The 25,309-nt window shown below is 41.6% G+C and overlaps 1 protein-coding gene across 1 annotated transcript in view; it reads right to left on the bottom strand.

The window, feature by feature from the left end:
- LOC140707981 (epidermal growth factor receptor-like) overlaps positions 1-25,309 on the bottom strand; it is a 91,462-nt gene that overhangs the window by 5,145 nt on the left and 61,008 nt on the right. Inside the window, exons 8-13 of the mRNA XM_073002560.2 lie at positions 21,136-21,252; positions 19,313-19,439; positions 19,151-19,224; positions 17,291-17,381; positions 15,563-15,762; positions 10,210-10,333 (exon numbers count right to left, since the gene is read on the bottom strand). Of these exons, the coding sequence (XP_072858661.2) occupies positions 10,210-10,333; positions 15,563-15,762; positions 17,291-17,381; positions 19,151-19,224; positions 19,313-19,439; positions 21,136-21,252 (733 nt within the window). The remainder of the gene's footprint in view (positions 1-10,209; positions 10,334-15,562; positions 15,763-17,290; positions 17,382-19,150; positions 19,225-19,312; positions 19,440-21,135; positions 21,253-25,309) is intronic.

Genomic DNA, 25,309 nt, shown 5'->3' with positions numbered 1-25,309 from the left:
CCATTGCCCTGTTGCCAATATACCATGGCTGACCAGTTGCAAGCATTCTTGGAGGACACTTCTTGGACGACATAGTCTTGATCCATTTCAATCGGAGTTCAGACCATGCCATGCGATACGGACAATTCTGGTCATCCTGCCTGATTACCTGTTATGAGAGGCTGACTGGGAGAGTGTGACCCTGTTGGTTCTCCTGAATCTCTCAGTGGCTTTTAGTACCATTGAGCACAGCATCCTCCTGGACCAGCTGTCAAATCTGGGGTAAAGCATTATGCTGGCTTCAATCCTTTCTTAAGGACTGGTGCCAGATGGTTCAACATATGCTGTTTTGTCTCAATAGGTCCTACCATGTGGCATTCCACAAGAATTCCCAGCGATGGCCACCTCTCTATGGAATACATTACTGATGGGGGTGCCTAGATTTGTTTTGTTTAGTCGTTTAGTCGTGTATGACTCTTCGTGACCGCATGGACCAGAGCACGCCAGGCCCTCCTATCTTCCACTACCTCCCGGAGTTGTGTCAAATTCATGTTGGTTGCTTTGCAGACACCGTCCAGCCATCTCATCCTCTGTCGTCCACTTCTCCTCTTGCCATCACACTTTCCTAACATCAAGGTCTTTTCCAAGGAGTCTTCTCTTCTCATGAGATGTCCAAAGTACGGGAGCCTCAGCTTCAGGATCTGTCCTTCCAGTGAGCACTCAGGGTTGATTTCCTTTAGTATTGATAGGTTTGTTCTCCTTGCAGTCCACGGGACTCTCAAGAGCCTCCTCCAGCACCACAATTCAAAGTCATCAGTTCTTCGGCGGTCTGCTTTCTTTATGGTCCAGCTTTCACTTCCATACATCACTACAGGGAAAACCATAGCTTTGACTATTCGTACTTTTGTCAGCAAGGTGATGTCTCTGCTTTTTAAGATGCTGTCAAGGTTTTTCATCACTTTCCTCCCAAGAAGTAGGCGTCTTTTAATTTCGTGGCTGCTGTCACCATCTGCAGTGATCATGGAGCCCAAGAAAGTAAAATCTGTCACTTCCTCCAAATCGTCCCCTTCTATTTGCCAGCAGGTGAAGGGACCAGTGGCCATGATCTTAGTTTTTTTTATGTTGAGCTTCAGACCATATTTACGCTCTCCTCTTTCATCCTCATTAAGAGGTTCTTTAATTCCTCCTCACTTTCTGCCATCAGAATGGTATCATCAGCATATCTGAGGTTGTTGATATTTCTTCCGGCAATCTTAGTTCCTGCTTGGGATTCCTCCAGTCCAGCTTTTTGCGTGATGTATTCTTCATATAAGTTAAATAAGAAGGGGGACAATATACAGCCTTGTCGTACTCCTTTCCCAATTTTGAACCAATCAGTTGTTCCATGTCTATTTCAAATTGTTGCTTCCTGTCCCACATATAGGTTTCTCAGGAGATAGATAAGGTGGTCAGGCACTCCCATTTCTTTAAGGACTTGTCATAGTTTGCTGTGGTCCACACAGTCAAAGGCTTTTGCATAGTAAATAAAGCAGAAGTAGATGTTTTTCTGGAACGCTGTTCGAAGGAGTCGGGTGGGCCTGTGCTTAGGAAACTGAGAGACTGAGAGTCTGACTGAAGCCTGTGAAATCTCATACCGGCTGGCTGTGTTTTCTCTCAGAGCTTCTTGGAGGGCGAGATTGGAACTGTGACTCTTTGCTATTATTTATGGCTAGAGAAGCCCAGCTTTCAGCAGTGGACCCTGAAAGGTTGAATGGGGAATTCCCCTTTCGACTCTCTAACGCCAAGAGAGCCAGCATAGGTATCATGTCCTCAGTGGCTCTCCTCCTTTCAATGCTTTATTGAGTTTTGCCTCTGACTGTCTGGGTGGGGGCTCTTGCCCCCATGAACTTGAACTCATATCCAACGACCACTCTGATGAAAATAAGATCTTCTCCTAGGGTGCTGCAGGACAGGACTAATTATATGGGGGGAGAAGCTTGGGTTTATTTTCACTATTTTAATTTTTTGTTGTTTTTTGTTTTATTCTGTTTTATTCCGTTTGTCGTTATTAGTTTGCCCCATTCTATTTATTGTTTAATCCATTTAAAACAAATGCATATTTTAAATTTCAATATTATATTTATTTAAATTGTATAATTTGAATTTTATTGAATCTTCTAATTTGGATATAATTTAGATATCATTATAATTAATACTTATTGTAAATGCTTCACTATTATTAATGTTTACTCCCAGTTATTATTTGTTAATTTTTATTATTGTTTTGTTGTATCACCTAAGAGTATTTTGCCTATTCCGTTTTTTCTTTCTCTCTCCCTTTCTACTTTTCTGACTGATATGGAAAGGAAGGCCTGCTGGCCTAGCGAGGGCTCTAACATCACCGTGATTACGGGTAGAGGAAGATATGGCGCTGGCACAATGCCTACTCGTGTTAGGAGAACGGTGAACAGATGTTTGAAGGCGGTTCAGTGTTCTGGCACTGTGACCAACTGCCAGTATCGAGGTAGGCAGTCTAGCTGGCCCTCTACTCTGAACCTGGTGCTGTTGAACGCCAGGTCTGTAACCAACAAATCCCAGCTTATTCAAGATCTTATTCTGGAGGAGGATGCAGACCTGGCGTGCATAACTGAGACCTGGATGGGTGGAGAAGGAGGGGTTCCTCTAACCCTCTCCTGCCCTTCAGGCTATGCAATCCAGCACCAGGGCAGACTGGAGGGGCAGGGGGGGAGTCACCATTGTTTATAGAAAATCTTTAGAGGTTACAAGGTGCTCCTCGGTTGTGAAGCCAGGTTTGGAGGCCCTTCATGTGCGAATTGGGGCCAGGGACGGTATTGGGATCTTGCTGGGTTACCGCGCTCCCCGCGATCCAGCCACCTCCCTACTGGAGCTGGCGGACTTCGTCTCCGCGGCACTGTTGGAGTCCCCAAGACTTTTGGTCCTGGGAGACTTCAACATCCATGCGGAGGCGGAGGTATCCAGTCCAGCTCTTGAGTTCTTGGAAACCATGGCTTTCTTGAACTTGTCCCAACATGTTAACGGTTCCACACACATGGGCGGCCATATGCTTGACCTGGTATTCTCTACTGAGTGTAGTGAGCGTGGTCTGATGGTGATTGGCCTCGTGTCAGTCCCCTTGTCATGGTCATACCATCACCTGATAAAATGTAACCTCACAATGGAGCTCCCTCCCTGCAAGGAGCAAGGGCCTATTTTAATGGTCCGCCCTCGAAGGTTACTGGATCCTATGAGATTCCAGGATACCATGAGAGGGATTCCAGTGGCACTTCCTGGCGCTCCTGTCGAAGCTCTGGTGGATGGCTGGTTCTCTGCCGCTACCAGGGCTGTTGACACGATCGCACCCAAACGTCCTCTCAGGAGCAGAGCTCGGCCAGGACCCTGGTATACCCAGGATCTACGAGCAATGAAGTGAGTAAGGAGACGGCTAGAGTGCATTTGGAGAAGGAAACCGACGGATTATAATAAGATAGCTGTCAGGATCGCAACTAACCGTTACCTGGCCAAGGTAAAGGCTGCTAGAAGATCTTACATCGCTGACCGGATAAGCGATGCTTCTAATCAGCAGGCGGAACTCTTCCGTATAGTTCACGGTTTTGTCAAGAACAAATCCTGCCAAACTAATTTGATCTTGTTTTTTGATCAGGCAACCTACCTGATAGACAGAGGGAATGCAGTAGATGTAGTATATCATGACTTCAGCAAAGCTTTTGACAAAGTGCCCCATGATATCCTGATTAGCAAGCTAACTAGGTGTGGGCTAGATAGATCAAGTGTCAGGTGGATACACATTTGGCTATAGAACTCTACTCAGAGGGTGATGATAAATGGGTCCTTCTCTAACTGGGAAGAGGTCACAAGTGGGGTACCCCAAGGCTCAGTCCTTGGCCCGGTGCTCTTCAATATTTTTATTGATGAAGTGGATGAGGGAGTGCAGGGAATGCTTGTCAAATCTGCAGATGATACAAAACTGCGTGGAATAGCTAATATCCTAGAAGACAGCAACAAAATTTAAAATGACATTGATAGGATGGAGCACTGGCCCATCCTATGGAGCACAGAATGAAATTCAACAGAGATAAGTGCAAAGTACTGCACCTTGGAAAAAGAAACCAATTGCACAATACAAGAAGGGGAATACCTGGCTGAGCAAAACTACGAGTGAGAAGGATCTTGTAATTGTTATAGATCACAAGCTAAATATGAGCTGACAGTGTGATGTGGCTACAAAAGTGGCAAATGCTATTTTAGGCTGCATTAATAGAAGTATAGTTTCCAAATCCTGAGAGGTGCTAGTCCCCCTCTATTAAGCACTGGTTAGGCCTCACCTTGAGTATTGTGTCTAGTTCTGGACACCACACTTCAAGAAGGATGCTGACAAATTAGAACAAGTACAGAGGAGGGTGACAAGGATGACCAGGGGGCTTAAAACCAAGCCTTAGGAGGAAAGGCTGAAATAATTGTGTATGTTTAGCTTTGAGAAAAGATGATTGCAAAATACAAGCTTCAGGGAACCCAGCAAAAGTCTGTACACATAGGTTTCAGCAGATGGCAAACAGAAAAATCAAATAGAGTACATAGTCAGAAGCAAAAGATAGGCAAGCTGCATTCTCTCTGCCAAAAAGAGACCAGAAGTGAACTATGATACAGACCATCAACTATCAATATGAAAATTTAGACTAAAGTTGAAAAACATTAAAACAAAGTCTTGGCTATATCACTTCTTGACTACTGATAGGTCCTCTGTGGGGAGCTAGGAATTTCAGTAGGTTCAAAATTAGCTAGGTTGTAGCTAGGTTGTTAACTAGTGCATGGCATCATGATCATACAACCCTGATACTGAAATACTTGCATTGGTTGTCAGCTGGGCCAAATTCAAGGTGATTATTTTAACCCTTGGTGCCTGGCTAACTAAGGCACTCCCTAGCTTGTTAGGCCTGCCTAACAAGCACATGGAAATGGCCTTTTCCTGCATTGATCCAAGACTATGGTATCTACTCTTTTCCATGCTGTGCTGTTTCCACTCTACTAAATGCAAGAAGAGAATTTAAACACCTCTTTTAAAGCAGCCTATGATTTCTAAACTGTCCTGCTGTGTTGTACTTAATCTGCATCTTTTCTGATTGTAATATTTTAACAATCCTGACTGGTAAACCCCAATGCTGGCAGCTTTATTTACCCAGTTTGATGAGATAGCCAAGATCCACAGTGACTGGAGCATGGCTGTCATTTCAGTATTAAAAATGGATAATGTCTGAATCCACCATCTATCACCCAATCAGTAAGCATGTTTTATGCAATGCATCTGGGCTGGACATTCTGGGACTGGCTAAACTGGGAACACATTCCAATGAAGGAACAATCAGATCTTATGGCAGGCCACTGAACAAGTGATCAATCGTTGATTCTACAATGCACGCTAGAGAAATATAGCTTCTATCCCAGTGGTTGGGAAACAGGGGTAAATTACCCCAAATGAGATAAAAGTGAAAATCCTGGGAGTAATGAGCAGAGCGCTACCCCCACTCCCACTCCCTGCAGCCGAACCTCAAACTGGAAGTCATCTCTCCCTGCTACCTTTGGTTGCAGCACTTGTAAATCTGTTCTTTCAGAGACTGGCGATAAGGCTGCTTGATTGGTTACAGCTGTAGAACAGCCCCGGGCAGTCAATCTGGCTTATTGATGACTGCTTCTGCCAGAGGTGACTGCAATCAGGAAGAGGGAAAGCTGCAATTAAGGAGGGAAGGAAGGTGTGAGAGAGTGACGGGTGCCTTCATCAGCTTGTTTAAATGTATGTAGAAAATGGAGGGAGGGAGGGAAGGTGTATGTGTGTATGGGAGAGAGAGAGAGACTGACTCAAAACTATGAAAAAAGGAACAGACGAACAGGATGGAAGGCTTGAATTAAGGGGGGAAAGGATGGCTTCAAACTTGTTTAAATGTAATGAGAGGAAATGTACATACTGAACTGAAGCAACTAATTGTTGAAAATTGAGGGAGGAAGGGTTTGTGTGTGGTGTGAGAGAGAGAGAGAGAGACAGAGACAGAGAGAGAGAGACTTGACTCTTTCATAAAACCATGAAAAAAGGAACCTTCTAAAATTTAATCTCCACTGCAATTTAGTTCTGCAGTTTCTGCTGAGAACAGCAAAAGTCTGAAGTGTGTAGCAATCACATTGCTCTATTTCTCATCCCCGGAGCAGACAAGAGTATCATAGTTTATTCCAAAATCTGAATCCCAATCTTTCTGCTCATGGTCCTACTTTGACTACAGCACCAAACAAAAGACTGTGGATTTCTTTATTGAGTCAATCAATCTCATGTGCAGTCTTTCTCTTTTCCTACTGAATTGCACTTTTTCCTGCATTGCTGCTCTTCCAGTGAGCTTGTCTTCTTATGATGCTATTGTAGTACAGTACCCTTTGTTTTATTATTTTAGCTTGTAGTGAAAGTCCACACTTAATTTGCTTTACTTATCTTTCTGACAGTCATAATAGGTCATCACTTTCCTCCCAAGAAGTAGGCGTCTTTTAATTTTGTGGCTGCTGTCACCATCTGCAGCGATCATGGAGCCCAAGAAAGTAAAATCTGTCACTGCCTCCAGATCGTCCCCTTCTATTTGCCAGGAGGTGATGGGACCAGTGGCCATGATCTTAGTTTTTTTGATGTTGAGTTTCAGACCATTTTTACGCTCTCCTCTTTCATCCTCATTAAGAGGTTCTTTAATTCCTCCTCACTTTCTGCCATCAGAATGGTATCATCGGCATATCTGAAGTTGTTGATATTTCTTCCAGCAATCTTAGTTCCTGCTTGGGATTCCTCCAGTCCAGCTTTTTGCGTGATGTATTCTTCATATAAGTTAAATAAGCAGGGAGACAATATACAGCCTTGTCGTACTCCTTTCCCAATTTTGAACCAATCAGTGTTTCCATATCCAGTTCTAACTGTTGCTTCCTGTCCCACATATAGATTTCTCAGGAGGTAGATAAGGTGATCAGGCACTCCCATTTCTTTAAGGACTTGCCATAGTTTGCTGTGGTCCACACAGTCAAAGGCTTTTGCATAGTCAATGAAGCAGAAGTAAATGTTTTTCTGTAACTCTCTGGCTTTCTCCATAATCCAGCACATGTTAGCAATTTGGTCTCTAGTTCCTCTGCCCCTTCGAAATCCATCTTGTACTTCTGGGAGCTTTTGCTCCACAAACTGCTGAAGCCTGCCTTGGAGGATTTAGAGCATAACCTTGCTAGCGTGTGAAATGAGTGCAATTGTACAGTACTTGGAGCATTCTTTGGCACTGCCCCTCTTTGGGATTGGGATGTAGACTGATCTTTTCCAATCCTCTAGCCACTGCTGAGTTTTCCATTGATGATAATAAAAAAATAGTGCACTGGTCCTTTGATATTGGGGTGTGGCACCAGGGTGGGTGACATGACCTTTAACCTGGTTTGTTCCTTTTTGCACACCACATACAGAATGATTAAAGTGGTAGGAAAAGCCCCCCCCCAGCTCTGTGTTGGTTGTCTCTAGCAAGCATGTCGTTGCTAGCACCTCTGTGGCAGCCACTGATGATGATTAAATCCTTTGTGAGCTAGCAAAATTTTAATGCAACTTGCTAGGCACGTCGGACACCTTACTACTCCCTATACCACCCCATGGCTGGAGTGCAATGTGTTGCAGCAAAAATTGTGCACATCTTTATTAAATTTGGTGCATCCTGCTAGTTTGATACACAGCCTGTTTAGATTCACTAATATTTTGAATTCAATAATGTATGATTTCCTTCTTTTCAAATCAAGGAGTAATGTCAGCGTATATAAATTTTTTGGGGGTAAAAGGTAAAGAAGTTCCCTGACCCTTGTTCTATCCCCATGGGACACTTGATGGCTCCTTTGTTGACTTCCAAATAGACAAGGGGATGAATATAGAAATGGATTGGGATATATCCCTGATTCATCAGATATTTGTTGCTTCATATTCTTGAGGTCCAGAGACCCCAACAAATATGAAGCAACAAATATAACCCTTTTATATTTGTCCCTTTGTCTATCCCTACCTGCTTATGCCCCTGCGGATCAGCTGTTCTTCAGAGGCATAAGCAGAGAGGGGTTTTCCCTTCTGGTGGCTTGTTAAGGCCTGCCTGAAGGGAATCCCACCCCCTCCTGTTTACAAAGATGGGGGGATTGCTTTACTCAGGCTTCCCCAGCTTTCTCTGCATCTGTGGCATAGATGGGAAGCCTGACCAAAGGACTTCTCCCTGCTGTCTTTGCAAACAGTAAGGGGGGATCACTTCAGCCAAGCTTCCCCCATCTTTCTATGCCTGGGCGTAGAAAGTAGGATGGGGGATTGCCTTGAGCAGGCTTTCCCCATCCTTCTACGCCTGGGTGGGCATAGAAAGACAAGGCAAGTGGGACCCGTGCGATCCACCACCCTGCTGTCTTTTCACAGACAGCAGAGTGGGAGATCGCTTGAATCAGCTTTCCCCCATCTTTCTATGACTGGGTAGGTAAGTGAGAAGAAGGGGGAAGCCTGATGAAAGTGATCCCCCACCCCACTGTCTTTGCAAAGACAGTGGGGTAGGGGATCATTTGGGTCCCACTTCCCTTCCTTTTCTATGCCTGCCCAGAAACCTGACTGAAGTGATGCTCCACCCCACTGTCTGACAGCAGGGGTAATCGCCTTAGTCAGCCCTCCAGACTGCTCTTAGCAAAAGCTAGGTTGCTGGAACTGAAATCATGGTTCTAGCAGTCCAGCGTCTGTTTTGGTGGAAGCCGCCACGGAGCAGAAGGATGTAGCCTGTCGAGGTAAGTGACCGTGGGAAAGGGGTGGAGGCAGGCTGTGGAGACGGGGAGCTTTCTTTTTCTCTCTAGATAGCCCCATGGACTCTCTAGATAGCCCCATGGACTGTAAAAAAAAAGATCCAAAGAACTGAGGAATTGATTCGTGGTTCATCAGGCCACTGGGAGGCAATTGGTGGTTTGTGGGTCATCCTTATCTCTGCTTCCAATCAGTCTTTGACAGCATTCATGAGACAAACTGTGGGCCAAATTCAAAGGCTTCTCTGTGGATTGCAGTCTTTTTACTTACAGTCATCTGAACGCTATATGATAACATCTTTAGAGTCAGATGCAATACACAGGGCCATTTAACCCATACAGTGCCAGACAGAAGAGGAGTGAAAGAGGAATGGATCTTAGTTCCACTTCTATTCAATCTCTATGTAAACTCACTAATTCTATTTTGATGTAATCCTGACTTCCACCCACCTAAACTGGCAAAAAGGCCAATAGCTGCATTACTGTATGCAGTCAATATAGTAATTCTATCCTTTTCAGAAGTAGGGCTGAGAACAGTCCTTCTGGCATTTAAAGGATATTGTGCCAAGGAACATCTTGAAATCAATTAGAAAGAAAGTAAAAGAAAGTAAGAGAAAGAAAGAAAGAATGAAAGAAAGAAAAAAAAATTCTTGTATTTACCTAAAGGTTCACCAACCACAAATGGCAAATTGACTTATATGATAGTAAACAAGTTAAGAACTACAAATACTTGAGGGGTAGTTTTCCAGTTAACAAGGCTGTGCAGAACACAATGGGCCATGTCATCAAGAATATCCACAGATCTGTTCTGCCATTTTGAGATTCTTCTTCTTGAAAGGGGGCTCATGCATATCACTAGCCTTAAAGGTTTATTATGGTAAAGTGTGGTTAAACTGGCTTGAGAGGATGAAGTGGTGGAGGGCCCTTGACCCAGCAAATGTGAACATTGCTAGAAAAAAGGTAGCATGTAAGATGGAACAATTTGTAGTGGAATCCAGAAGGAAGGTTATTGCACAACCTGAAGTATCATTACAAGTAGCTGAGCTTTTTTGCCTGGTGTTCACCTTTTGAAGTGGGGGATGGACGTCCGGTTACATAATGTAAGGGAGAACTGTGTGCTTGGTTGAAGGTGCAGTACTTCTGGCTCACCTTCACTGGTTGCCTGTTACCTCCTGGATCAGGTTCAAGGTTTTGACACTTCCATTCTGCTTTTAGAATTTTTATCCTATTTATCATCTGTTTTATATTTGTAGTAACCACCCAGAGTACTAATCAGCGCGAGATACAAATCCAACCAACCAACCAACCAACCAAATAACCAATCAATCAATCTCATTGTAGCTATACACAACTATAAACTGGGATTCTTGAATTTTGTTTGAATAGAATAGAGGAAAATCTTACCCTTGAAAAATATTGCACTCCTTGACACATTCCCGTTGGCGTGTGAAGTTACGACAGGAATAACACTGAGAGGGCCCTGGACCCCAGCAGCCTGTGTCAGAGCAGAACGGATGACAAACCTGTCCTGCAGCAGGTAGGAAAGAAGAGATAAAAAATTTAAAACGTATACTATGGTATTTAAAAAATGCCACAAATGGAGTCTACACCACTGAAAGCAGAGGCTGGGGTGGCATGATTTAATCTCCAATGATATTTTCTTTTTAAAAAAGAGCTAAAATTAATGAAATCTAGCAATTATTCATTTTTCCTACATCAAACCAGAGACAACCACTTTTACACGTTCCCTTTGATATGCAAGTTATCAACATAGCAGTACCCCTTGCTCTTCACAGTCTTCAACTCTAGTTGAAGTAAAGCTCCAAAGCCTTTCAAAGCAGGGGCTGCATTTCTTCCATATAACTGACTTGAGGGGAGTGAAGCTGAGAGATTTGGACACGTGGAGAGGTCATAGACTCTGTGCTTTGCAAGGAAAATAAGTGCCTGGCAGAAAGTGGTTTGTTTTGGTTGTGGAAAACCAGATCATTTTATTTCCAAGTATGAATTTGTTAAAAACAAAGAAATGGGACAACAGAAAACAGTGGGAGTTGTACCTAAAAAGATGTACTGTATACAAAGGCATGATGAAAATTCTAAAGTAAGCCAAGATGGTGGTGATTTAACTGACAAAACTGTAACACAGGAACAACTGCCTCCTCTAGCAGAAATTGTCCCCTGTTATTGCATTAAAACTAACAGAGAATTGATGAAATCAGCTGAAGAAAATATTTATATTAACAACATCAAGTATCTAGCTTTGAGAGACTCTTGTTCTCAGATAACTATATGCTATGCAGATATTATTCCAAAGGAAGATATTATTCCAAAGGAGAAAATTACAGTTAAAGGAATTGGAACAGAATTAATTAAGCTACCAGTAGCTAAAGTACATATAAATTATCAAGGGTGGGCTGGTAAACTTAAAAAAGCTGTTTCAGATCAGATTCATACACCTTGTTTAATTGGTTTAGATTTGATTAATTATATTAAGACTGATGTGATCGCCACACACTCACAGACAGAAAAGATAGAAAATCTTTATGTAAATAGTGAGGTTCCTGAAGAAGTTATAAGTGTTAACCAATCACCTGAACTTGTAGGAGGCATAGAAAAACTATTTTAAATCAGAACAAGAAAATGATTTTACTTGGCTACAACTTTGTAATGCAGTTAAAAAAGAACCAGCAATTTCAGAATCCCCTAAAAGATTCTGTATAGAAAGAAATATCCACAAACAAATGGATATCCCTTTTGAGTGCAGAGAGATGTCTGGAGTTGAAAAAGAGCTTTGGAATTAGATGATACATGTTAAAGGTGGTTTCATATATATAAGCTCGCAAGATAGTCAGAACACACCCACTACAGTAACTAGAGAATGTGGGGGAGAAAAAAAATTGCTAGAGAGTCAGAGAAGTAAATGGGTAGAAGAAAGCTGCAAAGGTATGAGAAAGCCTAATGAAAGGAGTTTTAACCAGGAGATGAAGGAGAATAATAAAGGATTGGTTAAAAGAGTTTCAAGATATCACCCTATTATTCTCTGAAAGTCCTGAGAAAATCTATGCAGACAAAGATCTTGTAACTAAAGAAAACTCGGTAGTGATGACTCCTGAAAAAAAGGAAAAGTTACATGAGGATCAGGAAACATCATGCTACCCTGAGATAGTGAAACTGAAATTTAGAGGGAAGTAAATTGGAGTCAGCCAAAGTAGTACCTAAGGAAAAGATACAGCTAACTGAAAAAGCTGATAATTCTGTGTCTGCACCCATAGCAACAAGAAACCCTATCTAAGAAATTTAAGAATAAAGAAACAGAACTAGAAAAAGTTAAAGGTGCATCTAAAATTAATCAAGTAGACAAAATTGAAATGCAAGGAGTATTAAATACATCTACTCTAGTCATAGAAAAAATAAAAGAGGATAGAGTGAAAGCTATGATAAGGATAGCAGGCTATACCCAGTGTGGGGAAAGAAATGCGAGAAGTATAGTCTCTCCTTTAAAAATTATAAAAGTTATAAGAAAAGACAAGAAGATCCAGGGGTTGAGCAGATGTAAAGAGGCCCTGGAAAAGCTGCAGACTACAGTAAAGAGAGGTCGATGTAGTATCCAGAAAGGTCATTGTATCCAGAGAGGTCGTGTCCAGAGACCTCATCGTATCCAATGAGGTGATGTCAAGAGACGTCCTCATGTCGTGAGAGTTCCAGAGTGTCTTCACCATCATCGCTGTGGCAAGATTCGAACCAGGAGCTGTGCAGAGCCAGGCGGACAACAAGAAAGACTGAGCAGGTGAGAGACATTTAATTGGCAACTGGAAGGGGAGATTGTTAATTGACGGGACATTGAAAAGAAAGAAACTTTATGTGAGGTTGCGAACTGTGAAACATAAAACCAACAAACTAGCAAGAGGGACACTTAATCTGAAAGACTTTGATGTTGAGACCCAAAGCAAAAGAGAGACTCAAAATAAGATTGCATATGCATGGTCTCGAAGACCCAACGAATAACCGAAAGCAATGAGAAGCTGCACAAGAAGACTGAAGAGAGGAAAAAACTTATAATAACAAATATTAGAAGTGAAACTGTAATCAAAGGTTCTGGTTATGTTTTGCAATGTAGTAATGTAACATGCAGCATAGTGTTAAAATTGATGACAAGTAATAAATAAATGAAAATGTAAATGTAATAGAATGCAAACTGGTCAAAATTCAAATGTTATAATTGCATGGGAAAAATGTAAAAGAAATGGAAAAAATATTTTAAAATGTAAGTAATATAGTATAAGAAATGTTAAATATGTAATGATATAAGTAATAAAAATGGTGATACTGTAAGTATAATGAAAAGTAAAATAAAAAAATATGAGTAAGTTAAAAGTGGTAATAGAGAAAATATACAAGTATAAAATGTATAACTGTTCAATGCTTAAAGGTTTGTATATTGAAAAATTTAATTCTCTCATACGTTGTAAAGGTAAAGGTAAAGGTTCCCCTTGACAATTTTTGTCCAGTCGTGTTCGACTCTAGGGGGCGGTGCTCATCCCCATTTCCAAGCCATAGAGCCAGCGTTTTGTCCAAAGACAATCTTCCGTGGTCACATGGCCAGTGCGACTTAGACACGGAACGCTGTTACCTTCCCACCGAGGTGGTCCCTATTTATCTACTTGCATTTGCATGCTTTCGAACTGCTAGGTTGGCGGGAGCTGGGACAAGCGATGGGCGCTCACTCCGTTGCGTGGATTCGATCTTACGACTGCTGGTCTTCTGACCCTGCAGCACAGGCTTCTGTGGTTTAGCCCACAGCGCCACCACATCCCTACCCTCATACGTTGTACATGAGGGTAAATCACTGTAGAGTTTACCCCCATGATACAAACTTTTCCAAGGGGGGAGGTATGTGACGGACAGGTCAGTAACCACTCCTGTCCATCACAATGGAACCCTGATTCAGGAGCCAATGGCTGTACAGAAAAGGCGGGACTAGGGATATATAACAGAATGGATGACAGTTAAAGAGCAGTCAGAGTCTGAGTTTGGTGTTAGAGAATATTTCAGTTAGAGAGTTAGGGATGAGTTAGGGACTTCAGTTAGAGAGATGTAGTTTTGGCAGTTAGGACCAGTCTGGTGTTAGAGAAGAATAGACAGATAGAGAATAAGATGTGAAATGAAGAAATACTTGAAGTAACATGATTCTATCTAAGCAAATAAAAATGTTATAAAAGCACAGTTGATTGCATGAATAAAATAAGACCATCCATGATTTACTTTATATTAGTTACTTGTGAACACTTTAATAAACATTATTTAATTGAATAAGACTGATTGAAGAGTCCTATTTGATATAGTGAGGAATATCTCCTCTGGTGGCAGCAGAAAAAGATTGAAAATTAAATGTCACACCCGAAAGTGAACCTGGGTTGAGTGGAGAAAAAAACAAGGGAATGGGTGTGTGACATTCTGCTTCTGATGATTCAGAGCAGTAGACTATAGGGCTACCAGAAGTAACTTTTTTTCCTTTGATGGCATCAGAACGTTCTTCCATTAGATACAGTCAACTTACGAACGGCCCTATTTACAAACATTTCGACATACAAACCGCTCTGACAGGGAAATATTCCCTCTACTTGCGAACTTGGATTTGAATTACGAACTTTTCAACTTACGAACGTCCTTCTGGAATGGATTAAGTTCGTAAGTCAAGGGTTGACTGTATCTGGTCATCCCCCACATCTAACTATATAAGCTTTCAAGGAACAAACAAGTACGTAATTTGTCTTTGTACTGCTTTTGTTGTATTTTATGAAACTTTGTAATTGGTGACTTTACACATGAGCACTTTGTAAGTTTAGATCTCTGAGTTTAGAAATCTGTAGTGTTACCAGTGCATTTGCGATGAATATAGGAAGTTCTCTGAGATCTGATGAGAATCAATCAAACAAACAACACAAACAAACAAACAACACAAACCAACCAACCAACCAGAATGTCTGCTCAGAAGACCTGTTTGTATCAACTATACTTAGTCAAAGCTTTACTGTATATGTGGCCATCTCAGGAACAGAAAGATACTAAGAAATGGAAGAGCTTCTTCTTCAAAGAGGGAAAAACTTAATACAGCCCCAGAGGAGCAGAAGGGCTCAGTGTGCAGATTCCAGAGGCTACCACCATAATGTCTGGGGTAATCCATCAGGATAAATAAGGAAAATATAAAATCAGCCAAACAAGAATAACAACAATCAAAGTGAATGTATAAAAATGGAATCCTTATAAACAAAGCAGGAGTAAAAGCAAATATCAGCAGCAAAAAGCACATAAAACTTTAAAAATGCAGAGGGATAATATTATCTTGATCCTGGCACCAGAAGTCAGTAGGACTGTCATAATGCATATTCCTTCAATATTTTATGACTAGGAAACTTCACAGAAAAGGTTCTCTGGCTGTGACCTGCCTAACTTCTGAAGGAAGAAGCATCAGAACAGGGCCTCGGCAAGTAATCCCAAAAGACAGTTTACAAGGGAGAAAGTGATCTTTACATCCTGCTGTGTCAGGTGTTAAAGCTCAATAGGATTATGAGACCTACAATAAAATTCAAACAGAAGGAAAAACAATATGCTTAAATGAAATCTGATGTGGTTGTACCACAGCATGCATAGTATGAAGAAAATGTGGCTGATCAACAATAAATACAACTATGTAAAGTAGTCTCCCCCCACACACACAAATATACCACTTATTATGAGTGTTATGACTCTATTAACTTACTACATATGGTTTCATTTCCATTTCTGGAAATTATTGCTTTTTGGTTTTCTGTTACAAAATGTTTTCTCCAGTCCACTGTATTAACAAAGCACAGGTGTTCATTTTTCGTAATGCCAACATCTCCATCACTTATTTCTCTGAGTGAGCGCAGTCCCAAAAAACTTATATTTAAGGTAGTGATAGCAAGAGCATATCGACCACTAAAATGAGAAGAAGGAAAACGTAAGAAGAAACAAGTAAGGGAAAAGTGTTATTTTTCACTTAATTCTATTTTTCTTATTCATTTATTTAATTTAATTTATTTATTTGATTTATATACCTCCCATCTGGCAGCCAAGGCCACTCTGGGCGGTTTAAAACAAATAACAAAAACAGTCTGATCTATTTCAAATAGAAAAATACATAAATAAAAATAAAATAATTCCAGGCCCAGAACTTGCGAGATCTCCTTCAAGAGTTCACAGAAGGAAAAATCTGGCTAGGTGCCGTTTCCTCATCACGGCACTTCCGAGACAGAAAAGGCCACATTTGACTCCAGTGCGTGCATCCCGCGAGGTACTAGTCCTGTATTAAGCACTGGTTAGACCTCATCTTGAATACTGTGTCTAGTTCTCGACGCTGCACTTTAAGAAGGATGTCCACAAACTGGAGCAAGTTCAGAGGAGGGCAAGAAGGATGATCAGGGGACTGGAAGCCAAGCTCTATGAAAAAACACTGAATGAACTGGGCATGCTTAGCGTTTAGAAAAAAAGCCTTAGGGGAAAAATAATAACACTTTTCAAACACTTTAAATTTAGTCATAGAGTGGAGGAGTATATTCTGTTCCTAATCATCCCAGAGTGCAGGACACATAATAATGCCCTTAAGCTACCAGAACTAAGATTTAGGTTGAATATCAGAAAAAAACGTCTTAGCTGTTGCCACAGTGTGATAACAGAAGCAGTTTCCTTGAGAGGTGGTGAGAGCTCCAATGCTGGAGGCATTCAAGAGAAAATTGGACAACCCTCTGGCAGAGGTGCTTTGAGTTGAATTCCCGCATTGAGGAAGGGGTTAGACTCGGTGGTCTTATAGAACCCTTCCAATTCAATTATTCTGCACTAACCTGAACAGAAACTTTGGTTTGAGGCTACTGGGATTCACATTGAAAACATCACTGCTCATATATTATATCCTGTCCTGTCCCCAGTAAGAACTTAAAGAAAACAGGAAATTGTAGTACTGTTGCTGGTTTAGCCTCCCACAGGTAATCTAGTCATAAGTCATTGTCCATGTTTGAAAAACCAATGATATGGGGCAGGAGTCCCCAACCCCTGGTTCACGGCTTGGTGCTAGTCCGTGGACTGAGCTGGACCGGACCACAGAGATAGACCTTCCCCTCTACCCCTGCACAGCCCCTTTGTGCATGCATGCCTGCACCAGCATGAGCACTCCCCACCCCTTCACGTATGTGCACGAGAGCCCTCAATTGCCACCCCACCCTTTGCGCATGCGCACAAGTGCAACCGCGCCTGCACAAACACCATCCCACCCTTCACACATTTGCACGAGTGCAAGCACGCCCACGCAAGCGTGCCCGCAAGACATTGTGTGCCCTCTTTCGTGCATGTGTGTGAGTGAGGGATGGTGACCTGCCTTCCCCAACCGGTCCATGGGGTTAGTTTGGGGACCACTTTTTCTCTCTGACTATAACCCCACTATATGCAAAGATATAGGTTTTTGGAAAATTACTTCTGTTTTGTTCTCCCTCGTATGACTTCCAGATTTTCAAAAGGATACAAATCAGTGAAATTTTTAGGCCAAGCCTGAATCAATAAGAACCCTGGAAGAGAACAAAATAGAATAAAAACATTTACAAGGTATTATATATATTTTGTCAAGCAGGAATGCCTTTAGCTATCTTCTAATTTTATGAAAACATCAAAATGAAGAATGACATTTCAGGGAGCTTCAGAATAGATGTATTTTTAACACTGCTTCATAAACAGTTTATATTTGGGCCACCAAAGCAGTTAAACAGTATGAAGACTGGTACCTACAAACCTGAGAAGCTTTAGACACCACAGAAATGTAAGATTTTTAGGTTTCATTAGATCTCACTTTGAAATTATTTTTCCCCACCAGAGAAAGTCCTTTTAAAAATATAGAAAATGTGAGAGGAAGGAAAAAACAAAATGGAACAAAATTTAATAACCACATTTGTTTCAAAAGCAGGTTGGGTAACCAATTTGACTTGCCAACTTTTGTCACTGTTCAAGAGAAGAGTTCTCAAACCCTTAAGCATACTAAGCTGCCCTTTGGTTGACTTCTCTTCACTTCTATTGTTATTTATATAATTTCTGTGAGATAAAAAATAAATACTATGAAAAAAATGCCATCATGTCACATTAATTTCACTAGGTCTAATGCTCGGTTTAACTTTCAGTTTGGGAGGGAGGGAGGGAGGGAAGGAAGGAAGGAAGGACGGAAGGAAGGAAGGAAGGAAGGAAGGAAGGAAGGAAGGAAGGAAGGGTGGTGAAGACCAGAAGGGATTGTGAAGAGCTCCAGAAGGCTCTCTCCAACCTGGGAGAATGGGCAGTAAAATGGCAAATGCATTTCAGTATAAGAAAATGTAAGGTAATGCACATTGGGGCAAAAAATCAAAACTTTAGTTATCAGCTAATGGGTTCTAATGGAAGACAGAAGAGCCTAGAGTGCTGTGGTCCATGGGGTCACGAAGAGTTGGACACGACTTAACGACTAAACAACAAAATGGGTTCTCAGTTGTCTGTGACTGATCAGGAAAAAGATCTTGGTGTGCTGGCAGACAGCTCACTGAATGTGTCAACCCAGTGTGTGGAGTCAGTGAAGAAGGCCAATTCCATGCTAGGTATCATTAAAAAGGGGATTGAAAATAAAACAGCCAACATTATAATGCCATTGTACAAAACGCTGGTAAGGCCGCATCTGGAGTATTGCGTACAGTTCTGGTTGCTGCACCTCAAAAAAGACATTGTGGAACTGGGAAAAGTGCAGAAGAGAGCAACTAAAATGATGCCTGGGCTGGGGCACCTTCCTTATGAGGAAAGGCTACAGTGTTTGGGGATCTTTAGTCTAGAGAAAAGGAACCTGGGGAGATATGACTGAGATGTATAAAATTATGCAGGGGATGGATCAAGTGGATAGATCTCATGCAATACTAGAACCAGGGGACATCCACTGAACTTGAGTGTTGGAAGAGTGAGAACAGACAAAATAAAATATTTCTTTACCCAGCATGTTGTTAGTCTGTGGAACAGCTTGCCACAGGTTGTAGTGATGGCATCTGGGCTACATGCCTTTAAAAGGGGATTGGACAAATTTCTGTCCATCACAGGTTACAAGCCATGATGGGGATGTAAAATCTCTAGGCTTAGAAGGAAGGTACCTCAAAATGCCAGATGCGGGGGGGGGGGAGTATTAGGAGACAGGCATCGAGTTGTCTTGTGTGCTCCCAGAGGCACCTGGTGGGGCCAGTGTAAGAGACAGAAAGCTGGACGAGATGGGCCCTTGGTCTGATCCAGGAGGGCTCTTCTTATATTCTTATGAAGAAAGGAAGGAAATATCACTAACCTGTGATTTCTTTAACAGTTTTAAAAATGTTCAATTTCAAGGGATCCAAGGGAGGTGTCCTTGTGTACACATCCCTAGAAGAAAAAGAATAACTGAATCTTTGGTTCCTTATTTAAAAAACAATCGTATTAATATTTTATTTCTCCACCCCATTACACCTACCCTGAAAATGTTGGTTTGAGAAATAGGAGATCTCCATTGATGGTGGTGCAGTTCTTGAAATAATCAATATTGGATGCATTGACAGCCATAGCACCTTTTAGTTCACCAGTTCCAATCCCACTGCACACTGGTTAAAAGGGGAAAAAAGACACCAAGTTAGGGTCTTCCAGCTCCAGTAAGTATTTCAATCTTACCAACAAACAAACAAAGCAAAACAGTGTCTCATAATTGTAACAGCCAGTTCTTGAGGGGAAAGAGGGATGGGAATAACTGACTTTTGTATATATATATCTGACATTTTGAAGTTAATGAACCAGGTGCCATCCAAGAGACCTAAGAAAAATGTTCCACAACTGGGAACCTCTTCTTTAAACAAAACTTTGTTTTTAGTCACAGCCCACATTAGCTGTGAGTTCTGATCCACTTTCAGATAATGGTTTGTCTGATGAAGACTAGAACATTTTGTATTGAAGCAATTTGGTCTTTCAGTCACAGAGGGAAACATCAGGATGTAATACATAATGGCAAAAAGTCTGTTGCTTAGCATTGTAAAGCACACTAGAGTAGGCCCACTGAATCAATGAGTTCAAACAATTCAAATGGGCCTACTCTAACTTTAACTTACTATGCTAAGGTATGTCCCAGTTACAGAGACCCATTTGAATTCACAGAACTTAATGAGGAGCTGACTCACCAAATCCTCACTGATTCAATGGGTCCACTCCAGTGTAATTTACTACATCAGTGGCTCCCAACTTTGGGCAACCTAGGCATTCTTTGACTGCACTCCCTAGAAACACAGCTGCTGGTGAAGACTTCTGGGAATTGCAGTCCAAGGACACCTTGGGAACCATTGTACTGCATTAAGCAACATGATTATGCTCTATAAAGGGCACACTGTTGAACATACACAAAAAGAGGTGCTGTGGGTACTAGATCTCCAAAGAGTGCAAGAACTATATATCCAGCATCAGTTTGTCACAGTTTTCATATTTTGTGCCATGCTGTACCATCATGTAATTCAAATGATAATGATTTGTCCATTTCTCTAAGAAGTGTCATATCTAGATCTATGCACAGTTCAATGTGTCTTCTTTTAAAGATAATGTTCTGCTTAAATGGTTTTCCCAAAAAGTAGCTGTGTTAGCCTGTTTCAGAATGCATAAAAATGCAAAACAAAAGACAGCAACAAAGAAGACACAAAGCTACCACAAGACTTTCTGTGCCTGTCTGTCTTTGTTATACATGCTGGAAGGAGGGGCAATCAAGGAAATGGTAAGAAATAGTGAAATGGTCATGTACAATATTTGAAAATAATTGGCCTCTATGAAAATAGAGCTCATTGGAAGGACAGAGCTCAGTGGAAGGACAGATCCTGAAGCTGAGGCTCCAATACTTTGGCCATCTCATGAGAAGAGAAGACTCCCTGGAAAAGACCTTGATGTTGGGAAAGTGTGAAGGCAAGAGGAGAAGGGGACGACAGAGGACGAGATGGTTGGACAGTGTCTTCGAAACTACCAACATGAATTTGACCCAACTCTGGGAGGTAGTGAAAGACAGGAGGGCCTGGCGTGCTCTGGTCCATGGGGCCATGAAGAATCAGACACGACTTAATGACTAAACAACAAAATGAAAATAGAAACACAAAAGGACATGGCTAGATTTTTAGGTCCTAATGTTGCCTATGTCGTTGGGTTGCATAACAGTATTAATATCTACTATGACCAATAGGATGATGAATTTTGGGCAGAGTTACACTTCAGTTTAGTAAAAACTGGTGTCACAACTGAAATGTATTAGAAGTAATTCTGTAATTTACACACCTTTACTACATGACCCTTCACATTTTTTACACCTCAGGATGCCATTTTGCTCCACTTCAGTAGAATCTGCACCACATGACCGGACACATGATCCATAGTCTGTCACAGCATAGTTATCTAGAAAAGACAGGAAGGGAGTTGAAAACAATAATGGCATCAAGAAGTCATTGTAGGTAGGAGATAAAGGCTGAAATCCTGTTCTGTAAGTTATGCCATGTAAGGCTGATGGTGCAATTTTTTAGAAATAAAACATGTTTCATTTCCCCTGAAGTTTCCAAGACTCCCACATATTCTTTTGTCAGATAACTGTTGGGGGCTGTGGGACAGGGACTTTTTAATTACCAAAAAACACCACTGATGGGATTATTTTATCTGCGGCAGCAATTTCTGATAATTAAAGATTCTCCCTGTCATTCTACAGTCCCCAACATCATCCCAACAATGAAAAGAATTCACCAGGAGTCTCAGGGCTGTTGGGTGGGAACTGGAAATATTTTATTTCGGAATAAACACTGGGCATCAGCCTTACGTGGCATAACTTATTAAACAGGATTTCAGTATTTAAATAAATGATAACATTTATTAATTAAAAAAAAAACAGAAATGTACAAAAATAGTTCACATGCACAACAACAAAATGAGAACAAGGGAAGAACCACAAACCAAGATTATATAGAATCATAGAATAACTGAGCTGGAAAGGGCCTAAAATGCCATCAAGTTAAACCCCCTGCTCAATGCAGAGATACAAATCAAAGCACATCTGCCAGATGGTCGTCCAATTTTCTCTTGAATGCCTCTAGTACTGGATCACTCACCACCTTCTGAGGTAGATGGTTCTGTTGTCATATTGCTCTAACAGTTAAGAGTTTTTTTCCTGACATTCCGCCAAAATCTGGCTTCCTATAGTTTGAGGTCATTATTATGTGTCCAGCACTCTAGGATGATGGAGAACCGATCCTGCCCCTCCTCTGTATTACTTTTCAAGTAATTGAAAAGTATCTCCTCTGTCTTCTTTTCTGTGTTTTTTTAATAACATAATATAAAAAATAAATAAAAAGTATTTGCAAAAGGACACATTATCTCCAAATGGAAGAACAGAATCACTGGCAGCTTGATCAGAAGATTATTTGAATTCATATAATAAAACCACCCTTTCATCCTGGTGGATAGAACGCTGGTGTGTGAGCATGGTTAAAAGTAGAGACAATACTTAAAATGACAGAAACTCAAACCACCACCTCTGTAAAATCAAACAAGGAAAATCTGCGAAAGCAATAAAACAGAAGTAGATTCATTTTAGTATCCACTAAAATATTTTCTATGGTATATTTCAAAGGCAAGTTGAAATGTGGTTAAATGTGGAGGGCCTGGCGTGCTCTAGTCCATGGGGTCACGAAGAGTCGGACACAACTTTACAACAAAAGCATGCAATCCTAACTCAAAAATCAGCTGGATGAATGGAGTTCAGAATAAGGGAAAGTCTTTTCTGGCACCAGAAATTCTGTTCTGCTGGCCCCTTCTGCAGGGAGATCACATATCTACATGCCCATCTGCTGTGTCTGCTAATATCTGTCTACCGAAGTGACCAAAGGAGTGTGCGCAGGGGAAAGGGTACAAGAGGTGAATTACTGCATGATCCAAACCTAATCAGCTGTTAATGCTAGCACAGAGGCCATGGCAAGTGTACCCCTTATATATTTTGTTTCCAACATCCTCAGGTGGGAAGGGATTTGGGTTTAGCACAGACTCAGCTGCCCTTGTCTCAGCTCAGCTGGTCCTCCTCTATCTTCGGTAATTAGGATTGCACTCTTAATGTAAAAGCAGAGTATCAGCATTTCTTTCCAGATCAAAATATTTGATAACTGAAGAATACTTCCTCTTGCTTCCCAGTAAATTAGAGTAATACTGAAAGAATGGAAGCCTAGGAGATGCAACAGGGTCCAAGCCCACTAATTTGTGTGTGTGTTTAGTCGTTTAGTCGTGTCCGACTCTTCGTGACCCCATGGACCAGAGCACGCCAGGCCCTCCTGTCTTCTACTGCCTCCTGGAGTTGTGTCAGGTTCATGTTGGTTGCTTCGCAGACACTGTCCAGCCACCTCATCCTCGGTCGTCCCCTTCTCCTCTTGCCATCACACCTTCCTAACATCAAGGTTTTTTCCAAGGACTCTTTTCTTCTCATGAGATGTCCAAAGTACTGGAGCCTCAGCTTCAGGATCTGTCCTTCAAGTGAGCATTCAGGGTTGATTTCCTTTAGAACTGATAGGTTTGTTCTCCTTGCAGTCCAGGGGATTCTCAAGAGCCTCCTCCAGCACCACAATTCAAAGGCATCAATTCTTCGGCGGTCTGCTTTCTTTATGGTCCAGCTCTCACTTCCATACATCACAACAGGAAAAACCATAGCTTTGACTATTCGGACTTTTGTTGGCAAGGTGATGTCTCTGCTTTTCAAGATGCTGTCAAGATTTGTCATCGCTTTCCTCCCAAGAAGAAGGCGCCTTTTAATTTCAGGGCTGCTGTCTCCATCTGCAGTGACCATGGAGCCCAGGAAGATAAAATTTGACACTGCCTCCATATCTTCCCCTTCTATTTCCCAGGAGGTGATGGGACCAGTGGCCATGATCTTAGTTTTTTTGATGTTGAGTTTCAGACCGTTTTTTGCACTCTCCTCTTTCACTCTCATTACAAGGTTCTTTAATTCCTCCTCACTTTCTGCCATCAGAGTGGTATCATCTGCATATCGGAGGTTGTTGATATTTCTTCCGGCAATCTTAATTCCGGCTTGGGTTTCTTCCAGTCCAGCCTTCCGCATGATGTATTCTGCATATAAGTTAAATAAGAAGGGGGACAATATACAGCCTTGCCGTACTCCTTTCCCAATTTTGAACCACTCAGTTGTTCCATGACCAGTTCTAACTGTTGCTTCCTGTCCCACATATAGGTTTCTCAGGAGACAGATAAAGTGGTCAGGCACTCCCATTTCTTTAAGAACTTGCCATAGTTTGCTGTGGTCCACACAGTCAAAGGCTTTCGCATAGTCAATGAAGCAGAAGTAGCTATTTTTCTGGAACTCTCTGGCTTTCTCCATAATCCAGCGCAAGTTAGCAATTTGGTCTCGAGTTCCTCTGCCTCTTCGGAATCCAGCTTGTACTTCTGGGAGTTCTCGGTCCACATACTGCTGAAGCCTACCTTGTAGGCATAACCTTGCTAGCGTGCGAAATGAGTGCAATTGTATGGTAGTTGGAGCATTCTTTGGCACTGCCTTTCTTTGGGATTGGGATGTAGACTGATCTTTTCCAATCCTCTGGCCACTGTTGAGTTTTCCAAACTTGCTGGCATATTGAATGTAGCACCTTAACAGCATCATCTTTCAAGATTTTAAATAGTTCAACTGGAATGCCATCACCTCCACTGGCCTTGTTGTTAGCCAGGCTTTCTAAGGCCCACTTGACTTCACTCTCCAGGATGTCTGGCTCAAGGTCAGCAACTACATTGTCTGGGTTGTCCGGGATATCCAAATCTTTCTGATATAATTCCTCTGTGTATTCTTGCCACCTCGTCTTGACGTCTTCTGCTTCTGTTAGGTCCTTCCCATTTTTGTCTTTTATCATGTTCATCTTTGCGCAAAATGTTCCTCTAATATGTCCAATTTTCCTGAACAGATCTCTGGTCTTTCCTTTTCTGTTATCTTCCTCTATTTCTTTGCATTGTTCATTTAAGAAGGCCCTCTTGTCTCTCCTTGCTATTCTTTGGAAGTCTGCATTCAAGTTTCTGTAACTTTCCCTATCTCCCTTGCATTTTGCTTCCCTTCTCCTCTCTGCTATTTCTAAGGCCTCGTTGGACAGCCACTTTGCTTTCTTGCATTTCCTTTTCTTTGGGATGGTTTTCGTTGCTGCCTCCTGGACAATGTTACGAGCCTCTATCCAAAGTTCTTCAGGCACTCTGTCCACCAAATCTAGTTCCTTAAATCTGTTCTTTACTTCCACTGTGTATTCATAAGGGATTTGGTTTCGATTATACCTGAGTGGCCCAGTGGTTTTTCCTAATCTCTTCAGTCTAAGCTTGAATTTTGCTATGAGAAGCTGATGATCAGAACCGCAGTCAGCTCCAGGTCTTGTTTTTGCTGACTGTATAGAGCTTCTCCATCTTTGGCTGCAGAGAATATAATCAATCT

This window comes from Pogona vitticeps, chromosome 6 (assembly GCF_051106095.1).
Source record: "Pogona vitticeps strain Pit_001003342236 chromosome 6, PviZW2.1, whole genome shotgun sequence".
Taxonomy (NCBI): domain Eukaryota; kingdom Metazoa; phylum Chordata; class Lepidosauria; order Squamata; family Agamidae; genus Pogona; species Pogona vitticeps.
The sequence above is the reverse complement of the archived record's forward strand: the minus strand, read 5'-3'. Positions and strand labels throughout refer to the sequence as shown.